This window comes from Heliconius melpomene, chromosome 8, assembly GCF_056956725.1.
Source record: "Heliconius melpomene rosina isolate 202511_hmr_F chromosome 8, ASM5695672v1, whole genome shotgun sequence".
In the NCBI taxonomy this organism is placed as follows: Eukaryota; Metazoa; Arthropoda; class Insecta; order Lepidoptera; family Nymphalidae; genus Heliconius; species Heliconius melpomene.
The window spans coordinates 5,306,421-5,326,897 of record NC_140396.1 but is presented as its reverse complement, the minus strand read 5'-3'; the positions used below and the strand labels follow the sequence as shown (position 1 = coordinate 5,326,897).

The following is a 20,477-nucleotide window of genomic DNA, read 5'->3' as shown; positions in this document are numbered from 1 at the left end:
AATTTAAAATGAATTGATAGAAAGATTATCTAATATTTCAACGACATTTTATATAACATTTTTTAGTCACTACAGCAGAGGGACTCTAGTGCTAAGAGGATCCGTTCTCCGTTTTCCGCCGAATTCTGGCACCATCCGACACCTCGACATCATTCTTCAAATAAGAATATAAAATATCCAACTTCCTCGACTCTCTCGATCAAGCCCACAATATCCCTATACTCTTAACTGGCTATAATGCTATGGCTATAATGCTGTATGCTGTTGGCCATATGGGCCTCTACAGCGTCACCGGGCTTAGGGAGGCCGAGCTAGACGAGCTTGGCATGGCTACCGTGGAAGGTACCAACAAAAGAGAACACAGTGGCGCAAGGGCGTCTCCTTTGAGACTCGGTGGCTATAACAACTTTAACATAATATATATACCAGCAGGCACAATCTGAAAGACGCACGGTCGCGCCTGCTGCCCGACGCCGTTAGTGCCGCGGCACGTGAGAGCACCGTAGTCGCGCTCCGTGGCGGGCGTGTAGCGCAGTTCGCTCGTGCTGCCGTTTAGTGTACCTGGTTATTATTAAAAATACTTATTTTATACATATATTTTTTAATATAATATTTTTAAACTTCACTTTTTTTGCATAGAAAGAGGAGAAGAGAGAGTATAGTCGTAGCAGGGTAGGCAGAAGGAGCTATTCCCATTAAGTCACTTCCTTTTCCCAATTTACACCAAATTCTGAAGGCATTGCGTGTTGAGTGGCAGAACTTAACGTCGTGCTTTACATCGTGAAAAGAAAGAAGAAATGAAAATATTAAATATTATTTTTCCCCGAATGGGAATTGAACCCACAACCTGTTGCGTTTAGTCGTGTGTATTTTCCCCTAGCCACGACTGGCCTTAGTAATTCTTAATGTATCGTTTTTATTATTACAAAGAATATCTTTTATTTGTTTGAATAATAAAGTTACTATAGATATATTGTATTTCCAGTGGTCCACCCATTTATTTAAATACATTTTACGCAGTGGACACAATAGGCTATATTTTTCAGTGATTGGTCCTCTGCGGAATCTATGAGAAAAATGGAAGTTTATTTTTAAGTCTTTTAACAAAAAAATACAAATATAATTTTCAATTTAAAATATACGAAAGCAAATTTAGCATAAGTCTTACTTTAATCTAATTACTTAACTTAGAAATTTTACACTGATATTTGAAAACAAAAATAAACATTAAAGCCAGTCATGGCGCAGAAGCACTAACGTGTCAACGTGACAGCTTGTAGATTCGATTCCCATCTAAGGAAATGAAATATTTAATATTTTCATTTCTTCCTTCTGCCTGCTCTGATGTATGCGGGATAGAGTGTGAATTTAAAAAAAAAACTTTAATAAATAGAGATTAGAATACCATGACGCCATTATAATTTAATCAAAACGAACACGACGGGTATAGTATTCAAATTCAACATACTTTTACTGGTTCCTTATTACCTCTAAAAAAAACAACATTAAATCCAAATCCAAATCAAAAGCTTACCAAACCTCGCTGGGGAAACATTAAAACTTTCCCCGCTATTATTGAATTGCCATAGAAACGTGACATCAGCGGGGTCCGCGTGCACCGAGCACCGGACGTGCAGCGACTCGTGCAGCGCCGCGCCCACCACCTGCGGTGACGTCAGGCCGCACACCGGTGCATCTAGATAACGGGAGTGGTAGCTTCATTAGTGTTGTAGTTAGAATAGCTTATAGTATTTTATTTTGAAGAGGAAAACTAGTGTTAAGACACTACGTTCTCAATTTTTCAACGTTCGAATCATTGTTGGTTGAGTGGCATCGTGTTGCCAGAGCGGTTAAGAGAAATAATTCATTCTTCCAAGTGAGAATTGAACCCAGAACCCTCGCGTTCACAAAAATAATTGAAATTCTAACCTTTTAATTTTTTTTTTTATTTTATTAAGAGCCGTACTTTATATGTTAGGCAGTTATTACTGTAAGCTGCCAAATAGCTTTGTTATAAGTATAATTGTATAACTCTGCCGTCGTCCGTTCTAGTAAGATTAAGTTAGAAGAAAATTTAATCATTTTATTAAAATGTGACTGTAGATATACTAACGATATATTAAAAGTAAAATATAAAAAAAATCATTAGTATTATAGCCATTTCTCGTGAGATTTTTTATTGCGCCATAACACTATCATAAGTTTAATAAAATGTTTAATAGTAAATTCCTTTTAACTCTAATTACTTGTGTTATTGCTTTATATTATAAACTAAATGACTTTTTTTACATTACATGTACTACGAGCTTGAAGTATAAGGCATAATGCGAAAAAAGTGATATTTTCGTTCCATTTGTACATTTTAAGATACGGAACCCCAAAAACTCAAACTCTTCTTCCTCCTGCCATTAGGAGCTTGAAATATAAGGCATAATGCGAAAAAAGTAATATTTTCGTTCCATTTGTACATTTTAAGATACGGAACCCCAAAAACTCAAACTCATAATATAATATTTATTTTCTATACTCTATGTTTTAAGGCTATATATTTAACAAAGAGATAATGATAGCCGTTAGTGTTTCCCGCCAATACATCGCACCCCACAACCATACATGATTGTTCACGGAAGCCATCCATTCATAGGAACATATTAATCTAGCGGCGCATAATTACAACTTCACCTTATATATTGCAGTCAGTACGAACCGGTCATGGCGGAAGGGCACAAGGGCGAGACTGGTTATGGGTTTGATTTACACTCGATGTAATAAAATATTTATTTAAAATCTACGCTCTGGTGTCGAGGAAAAGCGGAATTCGGCGGCAAACGGGAAACGGAGTGTCTTAACACTAAGTTCACTCTGCTTATCATTGCGGGATCCATATGCGGGATACAGCGTGAAGCTAACTTACTAAACCCTTTTCTAGCAAAACCTGTACAATTCAAATACGGAAACTACAAATAACACGCACTCTAACAACAATACGAAACACCGATATTCCGATATAAATTTATTCCGGGTGAAGAAGCCTGAACAGAGTAATGAATGAAAGTGATACCGCAAAACAACAGATTGCAAAGCGAATAACTTCTACTGAATTCTAGTAATATTAGACAATAATTTTGATGATTTACTACCGGTACCGCCTTCCCCAGAGGCAATTACTATGTACGGCCCGCAACGGAACCGGCTACGTCGATCCCGACCGCGATCATTTGAATACCCACTCGTAGACACATCAGTATTTATGGCGTTGTAATTCATACAGTGCCGTGACGTTTTATTGTTATCCGACATTTGTTGGGAAATGCAAATGAGACTTGGAGATTACAGTAAAATGTAAATCGAGGGAAATGTGTCAAACCCATTACTAAAGTGTAGGTATGAAATAAATAAATTATTAAAAAAATTAGATTCACATTCTAATTCCGCACACAGCAGGGTAACCTGAGGGAACCTGTAGCTAAAACATTCCGTTCTCTATTTTCTGTAATATATTTAAATTAATATTTTATTTAGTCGAGTGAGGATCGAATCCATAACCAACAACTCCTTCAGTCACACAGCAGCTCGGCAGCGTAGGCAGAGAGAACCTATTGTTAATACACTCCGTTCCTACTTGCTGCCGAATTTGGCACCCGAGACATTGTGTGTTGAGTGGATCTCAACGCCAGGCCTTAGCCTTGGTGCCAGAGCGAAGAAACGAAAATATTTATAAATAAGACGGCCTTAATAATTTATAAAAAAATAAATTTACATTATATCGAATAGGCGTTAACCGTTGTAGGTTGATATTAAACTCATAAATACGAAAACGCACCCGCTTTGTACAAACCCCGCTTTAGCCTGATTACGTAGATTGAAATATATGTAAGAACTTTATTATTGTTGTGCTAGTTTGTAGTTCTTTTGAATATCAAAGCGAATTAAATTATTTCTGCGATACTTAGGTTGTATTTTAGTCACGCAGGTTTATTTCATTTATAGCAGAAAGTTTGCTGTAATAAGAAATTACGCTTGTTTAGGATTCCGTATCCAAAAGGCAAAACGGGATCCTATTACTAAGAGATTCCGTTGTCTATCTATCTGTCACCAAGATGTATCTTACGAAACTTCATAGTAAGACAGTTGAAATTTTACAGATCATGTATTTCTGTTGTAGCAATGATAATAAATACTAAAAAACAAAATAAATATCTCAAACTAAGTGAGCGAAAGAGGTAAAAAATCCAAAAAAAAAAACAAAAACATGATTTATTTATTAAATAACATTAAAACGGTACTATTGAAATAACTTAATAGTTCATGAAAATAGTTGAAACTTTAGTAAATTATTCTACAGCGGACTGTACCTTCGCGGTTTGATTAAAATAGTTGGACAAAGGGTTACCGGTATTAGAATAACGGTACACGAATTGATAGAATTCAATGAAACGAATATATCATTAACATACTTGGTATTGCTGTTCGAGCTTTGTCTAAACCGCGCGATCCTCTGTTTATTCGTTATACGAAATACTTTAGTACGAAATACGAATCACAGTTGATTGAATTGTTAACGGTGTTTGTGTATTTTAATGCATTTTGTTTGTTGATATGGGATTGAGTACAAAAATACATGAAATTATTTCTCTATTATTGTTATCTGTATTTAGTCATTTAAACCCGACGTGGCGCAGGGACACGAACGTGTGACACAGATTCTAGGTTCGATTCTCACTCCAGGAAATGAAATTTAATATATTCATATCATCGCTTTTTCAAATTCAAATTCAAAATATTCTTTATTCAAATAAACTATTACAAGCAACTCGTCGAATGTACATGTCAACAAAAAGCTACCACCGGTTCGGAAGGCAGTTCTGCTGAGAAGAGCCGGCAAGAAACGCAACAGTTGCTTTCGCTATTCAACATGCAGTGTCTTGTATTCAGATCGAAAAGAGAGAAAAGAGTGAGTGGGTACCAAAACACCTATAAATATACCACCTATCCATACCTATATTATAAATTCGAAAGTAACTCTGTCTGTCTGTCTGTCTGTCTGTCTTTTCCGCAATCAGGGCCAAACCGCTAATTTAATTGTGATAAAATACTCATATAGAGATACTTGAGGGTCCCGGGATGAACATAGGATACTTTTTTTTTCTCATATTTGTAATATTTTCGTTATATACCAATATATTAAAATAATTAATTTGACAAGGAATTTATTCCGCCATGTTAATAACAATCGTCGCTACGCGTTGCTAAGCAACGGCTTGCAAAGTTTGCTGTTTTAAGAAAACGTCACCCACAGTGAGTTTGCTTAATGCATACATGGCGCGCGCCGATATAGATTTATACAAATCTCTTTATACAAATCATTAACAAAAATTAGATGATTTCTATAATTTGATATTCATCCTTATGAAAATAAATATAATAGTCACTTTTAGCATTTCATCTAGATGGAAATTATAGTTTACTGTATAACATTCTAATAAATAATTAAGATGTGACTGATTCCAAATGACCTAGCCTACGAGTGGTATAGTATGACCGACGCGAACGGGCAGATGACTATGATGATTTTGTAAATTCTTATAGATTTTCGAATTACTATTATTTTTTATGTAATTATTGCTGCTTATAATTAATTTATCTCAGTTCGGTTATCTATACCGATGTTATACACTTAAAATATCGTAATTTTAATCATTTGAGATTTTATTTAATATTGTTCGCAAAAATTAATAATTATTTAATATTGAAAAATGTTTAGTACGCGCGCACAGCAAACTTTAGGTTTTTTTTTCTAATATTAAGAATTTCCTTTAGTTACTTTTACTTCTTTGGTTTGTTCATTTCGGTTACTCAGATATTTTTTCTAATAATAAATCTCCACTTATTATTATTTTTTAACTTATTTTAATGATTTAGGCTTATATTTTCGCGGGCGTAGCCGCGTCCGGGCCCACTAGTATCTTATAAAACAAAGTCATTTAATGTCATTTAACTATCTAAAAATAGTCATTTAAATATATTTTAATAAGTACTTGAAAAGATTAGTATCACAGATATAAAATTGCGGTACCTACTAAAAAATCCTTGCTGTTTAAAACAATTGGAAAATCCTTATTGAAACTACGAAAATGCGGGTTGCATTAGGGTTTAATTAATTTTCACATTATCTTAAATGATTTGCAAACATACATTATATGAATAATCCAGTAGTAAAAGCGGGCGAAGCCGCAATAGGGTCGCTAGTCTATATATATAAAAGGACTTGTCCTCACTGACTGAGGTAAGACGCACGCACAGCCTTAACCGCTGACGGTAGAAACGTTAAATTTAGACAGATGTTTACTTTCGTAATGTGGACATCCACTAAGAAGGGATTTTATAAAATTTTAACCCTAAATGGGTGAAATGGGGATTGGAAGTTTGTATGGAAAAAAAAATAAATCGGCACCGATATTAATAAAATTTGAAATTGAGATTTATAAAAGTATTTAATTGAACACGTGTTTCATCGTTTTCTAGAATTCTCCCCCTAAGGGTACAAATAAGGGGTGAAAAGTTTGCATGGAAAAATCTTTAAAATGCCACCGATTATTATAAAATTTGAAATTTAGACTCTTAAAAATATTTAATTGAACATGTATTTCATGGTTTTCTAGAATTCACCCCCTAAGGGTGCAAATAAGAGGTTGAAAGTTTGTATGGGAAAATCTTTAAATCGCCACCGATTTATATAAAATTTGAAATTTAGACTCTTAAAAATATTTCATTGAACACATGTTTCGTGGTTTATTACCCTTAAATAAGCAAGCGAAGCTGCGCGCGTCCGCTAGTATATATATGTATATAATTACAAACTCCTGACTGCTAGCAATTACTGCCATTAGTATAAGATCCTGGTACACCTAAATGAGGTCACCTATATTGCACACCCATCATCAGTTCTGACTGGACAAAGCGTAAACTAACCAATTTATATGATAATGATGTTGCCACTAAGCTGAGCCTCATCGGTTTTTTTGTGGATTGTTCTTGAATAAACACAGTGTCATTTAAATTCATAGTAAATTCGTTTTAATATTATCTCAGTTTTTTATTTGAGTACTAGCGATGCGCGGCTTCAACCGTTTGAAGTAAATAATTATTTATTCATTAATTTGAATTATTTTCTTTTTCTAATAACATAACATATCTTTTTAAAGACAATAAATATACTTTGAAAACTAAAGTTTGTGGTAATTGAATAAAGCAGTTACTTTAGAGAAATTTAGTCGAACAAGATAATTTATATCAATATTATTTTCTTGTTTACAATCGGGTTGCAATAAAAGAAAACGAAATGTTAAGGGAAAATTGCCAAAATACAATAGTAAAAACTTTAAACACATCAAGTCATTGCCAAATGCCCCCTCAATAGTTTTTTTTTATTATATCTTCCATTGCTTTAGTAGTAGAAATAGTTAGTTATTAAACTTTTTGCTAAAAATATTACTATTACTATTAATTGCATAAATTACACTAAATTAAAAATACTTTAGTACCGTTTTCTATAACAATTACAAAGAATACACTTGAAATAAAGCTTCTTTTCGGTATTCAATGAGAGTAAAAAAGAGGTTAAAGATAGTTATAGTCACATTGAGACAATAAATTATTTTATATTTTCATTTTTACGTATTTACTTTACTCTTATATATGTTTGATCATATACAAAATATCTAAACTATTATTTTGCAAAAATTCTTTAGAAAAATATAATAATATTACCTAAAGCCGACGATTTAAATCTATAGAACTACTGAATTACTATTGAAATAAAACATATACGCATATAAAAAGAAAACAATACGACCGTGCTTTAAGCTTGGTATTTCCACAAAGCTTCTACTCCAATAATATCTAGTTTCCTGCCTTGTTACTCTTTGTATATTGCCACGGTTTGCTTCCTACGATGAAGGATGCTTTTCACAATGTATAGATGTGTTAGGTATTATAAATCATTGTACTATAATATGACAGGATACTGAGAACAGAAATAATTTAAAAGCTGGGGTCGTAGGTACATATATAATACTAATTTTAACTTGCGGCTTCGCCTTCGTGGTCAAATAGAAATATCTAAGAGCTGTTAGTATATATTCAAATTCAAATTCAAAATATTATTTATTCAAATAAACTATTAAAAGCACTTTTGTATCGTCGAATGTACATGTCAACAAAAAGCTACCACCGGTTCGGAAGGCAGTTCTGCTGAGAAGAGCCGGCAAGAAACTCAACAGTTGCTCTTTTCAAAGTCAATGGTATATTTTACTATTACATTAGCTGGCGGCTATCCTGCCTGACATTCAATAGACATTAATTCCATACATGTTCATCCTCCAAATATTCTTGTACAGTGTAATAAGCTTTAATTGTTAGAATTTTTTTTACAATTACTTTAAATTTTGGAAGCGGCAAACTTAGAATATACTGTGGAATTTTGATTATTTTTTAATTATGTGATGTGTAATAACGTCATACAAAAAGGTTATTTTCAATTTCAACTAAATTTAAAACAGAAAGCATAAAAGACAAAATTCTCAAGAAATTCGTTATAAACAAAAATATATAATAATAAAACACTTACACTGAACCCTCAGCCGCACACTCTCACTCGCCGTCTCTCCTCTGGCGTTGGCGGCTCTGCAGGCGTAGTGTCCCGCCTCTTGCCGCGTCACCTTCTGCAGTACTAGCGATCGCGTGCTTAGTATTATCCCTGACGTCATGTTTTGTGTTACTTGTCTGTCCTGTGAGACAATGTAGATTTTATTTAAGGATTTTTGTAATTTAATTTAAATTGTGTATCTAGTAAACCAAATACACCATTAGAGGAAATAAAAGTTGAATTTAGAGTCATTTAAAATCAAAGAGTCATTTAAAAAGTTGATATTATACAAATTTTGTATATCTGCGAGAGAAGAACAAAAGAGAGAACTCTATCAATGATTCGATATTTTTTTTGTACCTTCACGCATGCGGGATATCCCGCACTTAGCAGAATATTCAGAGAGAGTCTGGAAACCTAATTTTAAGACATTCTGTTCCTATTAAGACACTTTCGTGCCCTACTTGCCGCTGATTCTGGAGACATTGCGTGTGGATTCGCGGACTCAAAGCCGTGCTTCGCACCGTTACTAGAGCGAAAAAGAAATGAAAATATTAGATTATTAATAATTGAATATCCTGAGTGGGAATTGAACCCAAAGACTCCTGTTTACCCCTCAGCCTACCCTGATATATGCGTGAACGTGGAAATATTTTAATTAAATTTACACAACCAATGTATTTGAACTCACTAAATATTCTAAATATTCTAAATTTATGTACATCATCGAATATACTCCCAAAGCTACCCTAATATATGTATATTACTATAATTTATTTAATGTAACCAATTTAATACGTATTTAGGATATTTGAGGTATAAATCAAGTAGATCGATATCTATTCAAATGGGTACTATTAACGGAACAGTTTTCTATGCTAATTAGCTACGTACAAAACCGCTCTCGGGACCTCAAGCGATTTACAACGATACGGCCAAAATTAATATTGGTTATATTGTTTAAAATTTACTAAAGAAATTGTAATTTTTTTTATTTACTTATTGAACTTTTAGATATTATAATTTTAAGGTAATTTAGTTTCTTTTTAGATCAAAAGGTATAATTCTATTAATTATGTTAGAACAGACTTGAGAGGTATAAGTTTAAAAGCTATTCCATTGTTTTTATATAATTTTATCGTTTTCGATTTATTTTGCGTGTTCGAATCTCCGTTGATGGAAAAAAAATAGTTTCTTCTCCCTGTGAACACTGCATTCATATCACAATCTTAACGTGAGCGAAAAGTGGAGAACGGTGTATTTTGACACTAGGCTCACTTTGGTAGGACAAAAGGTGGCACTAAAGCAAATTAAAAAAGGAGAATTGTTTAGCTTTAAAATTAACTTTAAAATGTTATTTACTCTTATATAACTATGAACATGTCAAAATCTCTCGCAACATTTACGTATCTGCTAATGTTCATATTTTAATCCTACAATTTTACCAAATTCATATACAAAAAAACTTGTTTATCCAAAAAAAAAATAATCCAAATCGCCAAATTTTTCCTGCCAAAAGTAACAAAATAAATACATACTTACATTATGGTACCACGATATCCTGTGCTCCCGGGGGTTGGCTCGCACGTTACACTCGAAGTACACATCATCCCCTTCCTTTATATCATGAGGGTTGAGAGTGCTGCCGAGGCTCAAAGTCACTAACGGACTGTCTGGAGGACAACAAGTTCAATTAATTACTATTTTAGTTGAAGCCTTGCTTTTTAGGGTTCCGTACCACAAAAGGACACAACGGAACCCTTGTTGGATTTCTTTGTTGTCTATATGCTATCCATCTATCAACACTATTTATCGATTCGATTCGATTATCGATTCGATTCGATGTAAATAAATAATATGTGAAAGTAAATAAGTACAGTTTTATTTTATTTTTTTATGTTCTATCGTTCTTGCTGTTAGTATGACATACGTATACAAAATCTTACGACAGATTAAAATTTAATTAATTAGTTCCAAATACATGTAGACTAAGATAATTAATTATTAATGCAATATATTAAATATTATGGTAAACTATTATAATTGATGTATCCGGTATTATTAATAGCATATAGCATGTTGGATTAAATTATGTTCGTCTGAAGTCGAACATAATGTAGTTATAGCAATATTAAGAGACAAATTGACATGAGCACTAATGGCTGACTTTAAAACGCCGCCGTGGCGTGGGTTCAATCCCCACTCTCTTAATATTTTTAATTCTTCACTCTGTCTGGTGTCAGCACACTATGCCTAGAGAATTTGGCGGAGAATAGGTAGTAGAGTCTGAACAGTAGGTTTTCTCTGCCCACCTTGCTATATGTGGGATACATCGTGAACCTAAGTATCAATTAAAAAACAACTAAATTAAAACGACAACAAAAAATGATTAACACACTTGAAATTTAACTTAACAAATGAAATCAACAAAGTAAATTGACATTTTAAAGGAGCAAATTCTACTTGTAATTTGTATGTGTAGCTAGCAACGTGCGATCCCATTCGCAATACGACAATTACAGCCAGGCCAGTACTCGTACACTACGTTTGACGTCCTTCTCTTTGATAAAGTCGATTGCTCGTGATCCATATAAATTGAATCTAACATCGCATACTGTAATTTTCCACCTGGATAATATTTGAATATTTAAATAAGTATTTGTATCGAGTAAATCTTCTATTCTCGTTTTATATATTTCATATTATTCTTTATGAGGACTTGTAGGGAATCTTTTTATTCAATAATTCTTGTTGTCTTCAGTTTTATTTTGAGATTGGGCTTATGTTTAGAATTTTGTAATGTCTCTTTTTCAGCTTTCTCTTTATCCCGCACATACTAGGGTGGGCAAAGGGAACCCAGTGCTAAAACACTTCGTTACCCACTTGTCGAAGTTGCCGACTTCTCGAGGCATTGCGTATTGAGTGGCGGAACTGAACGCCGCGCTTTGCCTTGTCGACAGAGCAAGGAAATGAAAATATTATTTCATTCTCCCGAGTGCAAATAGAACCCATATCTGTCGCGTTTACAGACATACACATGTGCCCCTACGCCACAACGTAGTATAGATTTTATTATAATAAATTAAATCAATTTTCTTTTATTTAAATTTGTTTTCTTTGTAGGCTGTTTAGTAATAAATACTTTTTGGTTGTACAAAGCTACTAGTAGACGAACACTTAAACCCGTATTTATAAACCGCTCTCAACTCTGAGATCGATCTTGAAATGCCGTTTTCATTCATAAACTATATCTATCTAGCAATAAAAACAGCATATCAGGCCTAAAAGTCATAGTTGCATCAAAAGCTGAATAAATATATAGGAACAAAAATAGTTTTTTAATCAAAAATGCTATTTACATCACACAATGGATTGAAAAGGCAATAATATGCCTATGAAAATAGCAGGCGCTGTACAAACACGTTTGACACTTTGTGATGAAAAGGTGGCTCGCGGGCTAAATAAATTACCTATTTTATATTAATACTTATTGGGCTATGCTCATTTCTGTTTAAAGATCTTTATTCTCATTACGACGATGTCATTTACATGAGAAATTAAATAAAAGAAATATTATATAATATAAAAAGGCATTAGTGAACAAAACTGATAGTAAAAATAAAATGTAAATATAAAGTTAACATAAAAATGTAAACATTAGGTAAAAATAAAATCTAAATATAAAGTTAACATAAAACTGTAAATATTTGGTAAAAAATAAAATGAAAATATAAAGTTAGAATAAAAATGTAAATATTAGGTAAAAATAAAATGTGAATAAAAGTTAACATATAAGTACTACTAATTACTAATAAAAACATACAAAACAAAACAAAACCGTCATCCAATGGATCCAAATCCAAACCTCATCCACGCCCATTGCCCAGCCATCATTCACCTCTTAAGAAGAGAATGATCGCCAAGCACGGACGCGCGAAGCCCGGACCTAAACTCATCAAACGACTTACAATTTCTAATCGCTTGCGGTAAACCATTAAATAGCATCACTCCCTGAAAAGTTATTAGTTTGCTCCCATATTTAGTACGTGTCTTTTGTAATATCAAATTATGCGCTCGTCTGTGAAGTTGGTTCTGATTGCCTTTGATCTCGAACGCAATCTCCGTGTGAACACTTCCATCTAAGATTTTTCGAATGAGTATACATGTAGTGTAGTTGTGTAACTGTTTTATGTTCATTAATTTAGTGTTTTTGTATAGTGTTTCTGTAGGTGTTAAATGTGGATAGTTAAAAAGTGATTTGATAATTTTATTTTGTGATGTTTGTATGCGTTGTATATTACATTTCGAAGCCGTTCCCCATATTTCGATGAGATACAAGAGATGTGATTTTACCAGTGAGTTATATATCATTAGCCGGACTCGATGTGGAAGACATCGAGCGATTGTTTTAAGTATGTACATGAGACTAGAAAGTTTGTTACATATATATTCAACCTGTGAATTCCAACTAAGGTGAGAGTCGAGCCATATCCCAAGATATTTTTCTTTATTCTTTTCGAGCAATGGAATGTTATTAATAGTTAGAGGTATATGATGTGGAATTTTTTTATTTTTTGATTTGAAAAACATATAACAGGTCTTGTCAATGTTAATGGTTAGTAGGTTGCTTTGAAACCATGTATATAAAATGTCTAGATCTTGTTGTGCCCGAGATAAGATATCGTGTACTGAATGTCCGTGATAGATTAAGCAAGTGTCGTCGGCGTAGAGGGTAAGTTCTCCGTGTAGGTTCAATTCACAAATGTTATTGATATAAATTAAAAAGAGTAAGGGCCCTAAATGGACCCCTGAGGAACGCCATAGGTTAAAGTGGCTGGCTCACTCTGGTAAATTCCTATTTTAACAATTTGAGACCGATTTTCAAGGTACGGTTTGTAGATGTTAAAGGCGTTGTCGGAAATACCTATACATGCAAGTTTATGTAGGAGAATCGGATGGCTCACTGTGTCAAATGCCTTTTTTAAATCAATAAAAACCCCTAAAACATGTTTCTTATTGTCGATGTTTGTCCTAATTTTTGTTGTGAGATCTAGAGCAGCAGAGAGTGTATTTGATTTTTGTCTGAAACCATATTGCTTATGAAAAAGAAAATTTATTTTATTAAGGTAATTTAACAATCTGGTGTACAAAATTTTCTCAAGAATTTTTGACATTACTGGTAAAACAGAGATTGGTCGATAGTTGCTTGGATCTGTTTTCTTACCGGCTTTGTAAATAGGACATACTTTAGCTACTTTTAAAACATCAGGAAAGCTACCTTCTAAGAGAATTTTGTTAAAACTAGAATTTAATTGTTCAACGATGTAATTTTTGATTGTTTTAATTATTTTGGTACTGATATCATCTATGCCAGTACTAGAATTCATATCAAACTCATTTATTATTTTAAGAATTTCAGTTTCAGTGCAAGGATTTAAATGTGTTAATTTAAAGGTAGTATTATTTGTGCGAGGTTGAGTAAATATAGTATTATTGTGAAATTTATGAGGAATATCGTTTGCCAGTTTATAGCCTATGGTAGAAAAATACTGATTAAAAGCGTTACAGACTTTAGTTGGTTCAGTAATTTGTAAATCATTAACAGTTATTGTCGGAGGTCTGTGGTTTACTTCTTTAGGTTTGTTGTTGATAAGATCCCCAAGTAAATTCCACATTTTCTTTGGTTTTTTTAAACATTTTTCAAATTCTTTGTTGTAGTAAGTTTCTTTAGTGTTTTTAATTTTCTGCATAGTTTTATTTCTCATTAGTTCAAACTCAGCTCTCAGTTCCTCGTTATTAGGGCTCTTTTTAAGTTTTATCCATAACTCAATACGCCTCTGTATGTCTTGAATAATGTTTTTATTTATCCAATCATCTCTAGGTAAGTTTAAGATTTTTGTTTTTTTAATTTTACTATTGGTGACACATGTAGCTACGAAGTTAAATAAGGTAGTAAAATCGTTAGCCATTAAGCTTTGTATGTTTTTAAACATTAGTTTTAGCTTAGGGTAATCTATTGATTCATAATTGATTTGTTTTTTAGGTGGTCGTTTGTATTTCTTAATTTCCAGAAAAATTTGTTTGTGATCTGATATACTGGAGTCTATAATTGCCATATGAAAGCTATTACATTTAAGATTAGTAGATACATGGTCTATAATAGACTTTTTTAGGGATGTCTCTCTAGTACAGTACTGATCATCTATACTGTTTAATATCAAATATCCCGCTTCGGTTAATGTTCGTTGGTACAATTTTGTCTTATTATTTGGTTTAAGCAAGTCTATGTTGAAATCCCCGAAGATTAAAGCTCGTTTTTTATGTTGAAGTTGAAGATTGTAATCTTCTAAAAATGCATTAAAATTCGTATCGCCAGGATTATAGACAACCCCTAATTCAAGCGAATACTTTTCTAATAGTATCCATAAATAGTTGTTACCATTAAGATATGTAGATTCATTTAAGTGGATTATCCAGTTTTCCATATAAAAATAGAGAGGACCTAATAACTTATTGGAACTCTACCTCCTTTACAGTTTAGTTTGACTTGTTTTTTTCAAACGTTCAAAAAAAATTACAAATATACAGGAACATATTAAAATTATGTGGTATTGTAGGTAATAGCCAATACTGAACAGATGACTCTACTACTACTTTGAGCTTTAGTATAAATACTTTATATAAAAAGGAGAAAATAGAGAAAATAGAAACTACTGATAAAGTTTAGCAAAAAAAACTATTTATTTTTTTATAACGCTAAAAATATATCTAACAACGCCAATATAAAATATCATAAAACATTAATAGAGATTGCAGTTCGCAATGTAAATATTGTTTAATTTAACAGCCGACTACTTTCAATTAAAAGATCACCACTTCAATATTTTGATTTAAATTTTTATTGGTATTAAAAATGTAACCAATATTCTGACGTCTGTAAAATAAATATGTTTATTGAAATAGCCGGTTTATTGTTAGTGTCTAATCGGGAAAACTAATGTAGTTTCACGCTTTTTCCCGCAAAGCAAGATTAGTAGGGGAAATTAGTGTTAAGACACTCCGTGTAAATAAATGTCTTTCTTACACATTCCTTGGATACTGGACTGGCGTTACTTTTGTCTAACTATAACATCCGCATTTAGAGCCGTCGTTTACATTATATCATATTTCTAATACGTCAGTTCCTTTAAAATAAAATAAAATAAAATAAAATAGCCTTTATTGCTGTTCTTTACAATTAATATATAACTTGCCTTTTCTATAAACTAAATTGATTTTTAATAATTAATATCAATATTTTTTCAATAATAATAATCTAATTAATTTTATTTGTTTGTTTTTTTTTTGTTTATTCATCGGCAACTAGATATTTGTGTGAAACAGCTTGTCTGTCGACAAAGGCCTCCTCTAAAGAGTTCCATATTTTCCTGTCTTTTGCTAGACGGGTCCATACTGGACCAGCTATTTTTTTGATGTCATCTTCCCATCTTTTTGGTTGTCTGCCTTTATTTCTTTTGCTGTTTCTTGGGTACCATTCGGTTACTAACTTAGTCCATTTTTCTTTACTTTCCCTTAACATATGTCCCGTCCAACGCCATTTAAGCTGTCTGTAAGTTGTGTGTACATTTTTAAAATTTGTTTTCTTTTTAATTTCTCGTAAGTTTACTCTGTCTTTCCTTTTTATACCTAAAACACTCCGTTCCATTGCATTTTGGCAGACTTTTAATTTGCTTTCTTGTGCTTCTGTCAACGCCCATGTCTGGCAACCGTATAGTAAGCATGGCATAATGCAAATTTCAAATATTTTCTTTTTTCCTTTCATTGGCATATCTTTATCCTTCATTATTTCCCGCAGAGACCAAAATCGTTTCCAAGAATTCGTTATTCTTCGTTCTAATTCCTTTTTCATGCAATTATCTGTAGATATCAGTTGGCCCAAATATATATATTCTTTTACATATTCTATACTTTCGTTATTTACTATTATTTTTTCATTAGTTACTGTTTGTTGGGCGTTCGTCATAATTTTGGTTTTAATTAGATTCATTGTCAGTCCTGCCTTAGCACTTTCATCAGATAGTTGCTGAAGCATTAACCCCAGAGTTCCAGCGTCCTCTGAGAACAAAATCAAATCATCTGCAAAACGTAGATTGTTTAGATTTTCGCCATTTATATTTAGGCCTCTTTTGGTCCAGTTTAGGTTTCTGAAGATCATCTCCAGCACTGCTGAAAATAATTTGGGAGATATAGGGTCTCCTTGGCGTACACCCCTTCTTATAGGAAATTCTTTGCCCATAGATTCAAGTTGGACTTGTGCAGTGCTCGCTGTATAGACGTTTTTAATTATTCGTATGTATTTTTCTTGCACTCCTTGCTTTTTCAAAGCATCCCAAATATACTCGTGCTTCAATGTATCGAATGCTTTGTTAAAATCAACAAACCCTATGTAATACGTTTTATTATATTCTCTGTATTTCTGTAGTATTTGTCTTAGAGTGTGAATGTGATCTATAGTCGAGAACTTACTACGGAAACCAGCTTGTTCTTTAGGTTGATTTAAATCTAATGTGTTAGTAATTCTTTTAAGTATTATTTTTGAGAATATTTTATAAATATTGGACATTAGACTGATCGGCCTGTAGTTTCCTATATCGTCCTTGTCACCTTTCTTATGAAGCAGTATGATTGTGGATTTAGTCCAATCTTCCGGGATGGTTTCCGTTTGGAGAATCTCGTTGAACAGTTCTGTAAGTCTTGCTGCTAACACTGGTAATGCAGTTTTTAGTAGTTCATTTGTGATTAAATCTGATCCTGGTGCCTTATCTAATTTTTGTGTTTGAATAGATTTTATTGTTTCTTCCTTTAAAATTGGTGTAATCTCCTCTTCATTTAATGACGTATCTTCCTTTATTACGTGTTCTCCATTATGGCTTTGATATAAATTTTGGTAGTATTCTGTAGCAATTTGTAGTATTTCTGGTCTATTGTTTGTTGTTTTACTATTTTTATTTTTCGTATGTAGAATCCAGTCCTTTTTGTAATTCATTTCTTTTAGCGCCTTCTTTATTCCTCCTGTTTTTTCTATATGTCTCTTTAATGTCGCTAATCTTTTTGTTTTTCGTTCTTTTCTAAGTTGTTCGTTTATCTTTTTGCTTAATTCTGCTATCTTGTGGCGATTATAATAATTTTTATTTTTCCCTTGTAATAGTTCCTTCCGTTCTTGTAATAATTGCTTACTTATACATGATGTCGCTATCTTACTTGTCATGTTTACTTTCTTTGTTTCTGATTTTAGTTGTTTGATCAATCTGGTGTATTTATCTTGAGTCGATATATTTTCTTTTCCATTTTCCACTGCTTGCAAGGAGGTTTCGAGGTTGTTTAGAAGTATATTAATGTTACCAGTGCATTTGATGGCTTTCATATTGTTGTGAAATTGTCGTGCTTTTTTAGCACATGTCCCTGAGAGTTTTGCTCTTACCATTCTATGATCTGTGTTAAAATTAAAGTTGCTTAAAATAGACAGGTCTTCAAAAACTTTTATATCGTTAGACATAACATAGTCGATCTCATTTTTATACCGCCCATTAGGAGATATCCATGTCCATTTCTTTGATATTTTCTTTTTGTAAAAACTGTTTAGGATGCTTAATTTATTTTCAATAGCAAAGGAAACTAATCGTGAGCCATTTTTACTTCTGTTGCCAAATCCATGGTTTCCTATAGTATATTCTTCTCCACTTTTTTGTTTTCCAATCTGTCCATTAAAATCCCCCATAACTATTATATTTTTGGAAACATTTGCAATAGTGAATTGTAGGTCTTCATAGAACTTTTCAATTTTTGCTATGTCTTCTCTTCTACTTGATTCTGTAGGCGAATACGCCTGTATAATAGACCATTCTTTCTCTCCCTCTCCATTTACAGGTAGTTGAATATTGAGGAGTGCAATCCGTTCTGAAATCCCTCTTAATTCCTTTATGTTTTTGGCAAAGTTTCTTTTTATCATAAAACCGACTCCGTATAATCCGGGCGTCTCACCAATATGGTATAGTATATATGTTCCATGGTCTTCAATTCTTTCCCCGTATCTCCTCACTTCGCTAATACCAATGATATCCCATTTTATTTCATCTAATGCTAATTCTAGTTCTTGTAGTTTTTCGGTGGTTCCTAATGATCGACAGTTTATAGTTGCTATATATATACCGCCAAATTTCTTTTTTCTGTTTTTATTTATCTTTAGAGGGTCGTGGTCATTTTCCCCCACGAGGACCAGTCGGCTTGGGGGAGGTAAGTTTTTTCTATTATTGCTGTTTTTATGCTGTTGTTTATTCCGGTTGCCGTTGCCTATTTGCTATTGCCTATCGTCCACCGTATAGGAAGAGAGGGAGTTGGATCTGCCTCTCATTACATCAAAAGCGTTGCGCCTATTTTTTTGTGACGACGTCCAGGCTTGTAATTTTTTGGTTTGTGTATTATCCCGCGGCGGAGAACATAAGTCTCTTTTTCTTTTTTCGTTGGTTGTATTATTTTCCTTTACTATTAGCTTGTCATGTTTAAGATACGCGAAATTTCCCTTCATTCTTTCCTCTTTCAATTTCGTTTGTAACATTTTCCTCTTCTCCAGAACTTCTTTAGAATAATCCTCTGCAATATATATGTTTTTGAGATTTTTCCGGGCTTTCATTATCTCATTTTTCTTCCATAAATTTACAAAAGAAAGTAAAACAGGTCTCGGTTTTCCGTCTGAGTATTTTTTACCGATGCGATAAATTTTGTTTATTTCAGAATCCTGGATGTTTATGCTTAAATCTTTATTGAATATCTTCCTTGCCGCTTGTGTTAGTCCTGACTGAGAGTCTTCTTCCTCTTTTAATCCAAAAATAATAATGTTGTTTTGTCTCTTATCTCTTTTCAAATATTCCATCTCTTTTTCAAGGCTCATTATTTTTTCTTTTAAATTTTTGTTTTCCGCTATAATAGGCTCTATTTTTTTATTAATTTTTTCCACGATTGAATTAGTTATAGACTCTTTCAATTCAGCCATCTGTTTCTCCATTTCGATTTTCATCTCTCCAAATAGAATTAGAAATTGATCCTCCATGTTTAAGTTTTAACTTTGCGTATAATGGAATACAGCGGTAGAGTGGTATTTTTACGTTGGCAACACCGACGTAATTGATGAATGTCACTGACACGTCAAGTCTGTCAAGTCTATTTGACAGCGCCTAAAATCAAATGCAATGTGCTCTTATTTAATTATATTTCCTTATTTTCACGTTTATTGCACCAGATTTAATAGTTCTACAACTCCACAGCACGTATAATTGTGTCTTCCACTATTCACCGTGTCTAATTGCTCGTAAATTATTTTTAATCACAATAAGTTTGAGAGCTGCACTACAACGATGTTCACGCTTTGACAACCGGAACCGGAAACCTTCAGTCAGTCCTCCAGTCCAGTCAGTTCCTTTATAGATAACTAAATTATTAAGTAAAGATTCTAATTTCTTTTTCTGCTATTTCACGAGCGCCATCTAAAGTATATAACTAACGCTTATTAAAGTAATATGGGTAAAATTAATATAAAAAATCACTCCTACGGTTTTATATAGTAAATAGAGAAGAGACAAAATCTCTCCCCAATGCAGGACACTCATTTAATTGAAACAAAATCGCATAAAATATTAAAAAAACATTAAGATACGACAAGAATACTCCTAATAAGTAGGTACATTAACCTTTAAAACTTTATATTTATTAAGGCTCTTCCAGTCTTCTAGTTATAAGATAAAAATAACTTTGGACTCTTCATAACAACAAAAGT

General features: G+C 32.8%; 2 protein-coding genes across 2 annotated transcripts in view; both read right to left on the bottom strand.

Annotated features, from left to right (window-relative positions):
* LOC146536819 (neural cell adhesion molecule 1-like) overlaps positions 1–20,477 on the bottom strand; it is a 121,063-nt gene that overhangs the window by 10,091 nt on the left and 90,495 nt on the right. The window contains exons 8-11 of the mRNA XM_085188971.1: positions 10,190–10,320; positions 8,630–8,789; positions 1,535–1,696; positions 427–561 (exon numbers count right to left, since the gene is read on the bottom strand). Coding sequence (XP_085045097.1) covers positions 427–561; positions 1,535–1,696; positions 8,630–8,789; positions 10,190–10,320 — 588 coding nt within the window. The remainder of the gene's footprint in view (positions 1–426; positions 562–1,534; positions 1,697–8,629; positions 8,790–10,189; positions 10,321–20,477) is intronic.
* LOC146536820 (uncharacterized) lies at positions 16,451–20,077 on the bottom strand. The gene has a single exon (XM_085189380.1). It carries the CDS (start codon positions 19,752–19,754, stop codon positions 19,005–19,007), a length of 750 nt encoding a protein of 249 aa, XP_085045506.1. The 5' UTR covers positions 19,755–20,077; the 3' UTR covers positions 16,451–19,004.

Bases quoted from the DNA above. Each gene is read 5' to 3' on its own strand.
- LOC146536820 (XM_085189380.1), bottom strand. From the start codon at position 19,754: ATGGAGGATCAATTTCTAATTCTATTTGGAGAGATGAAAATCGAAATG.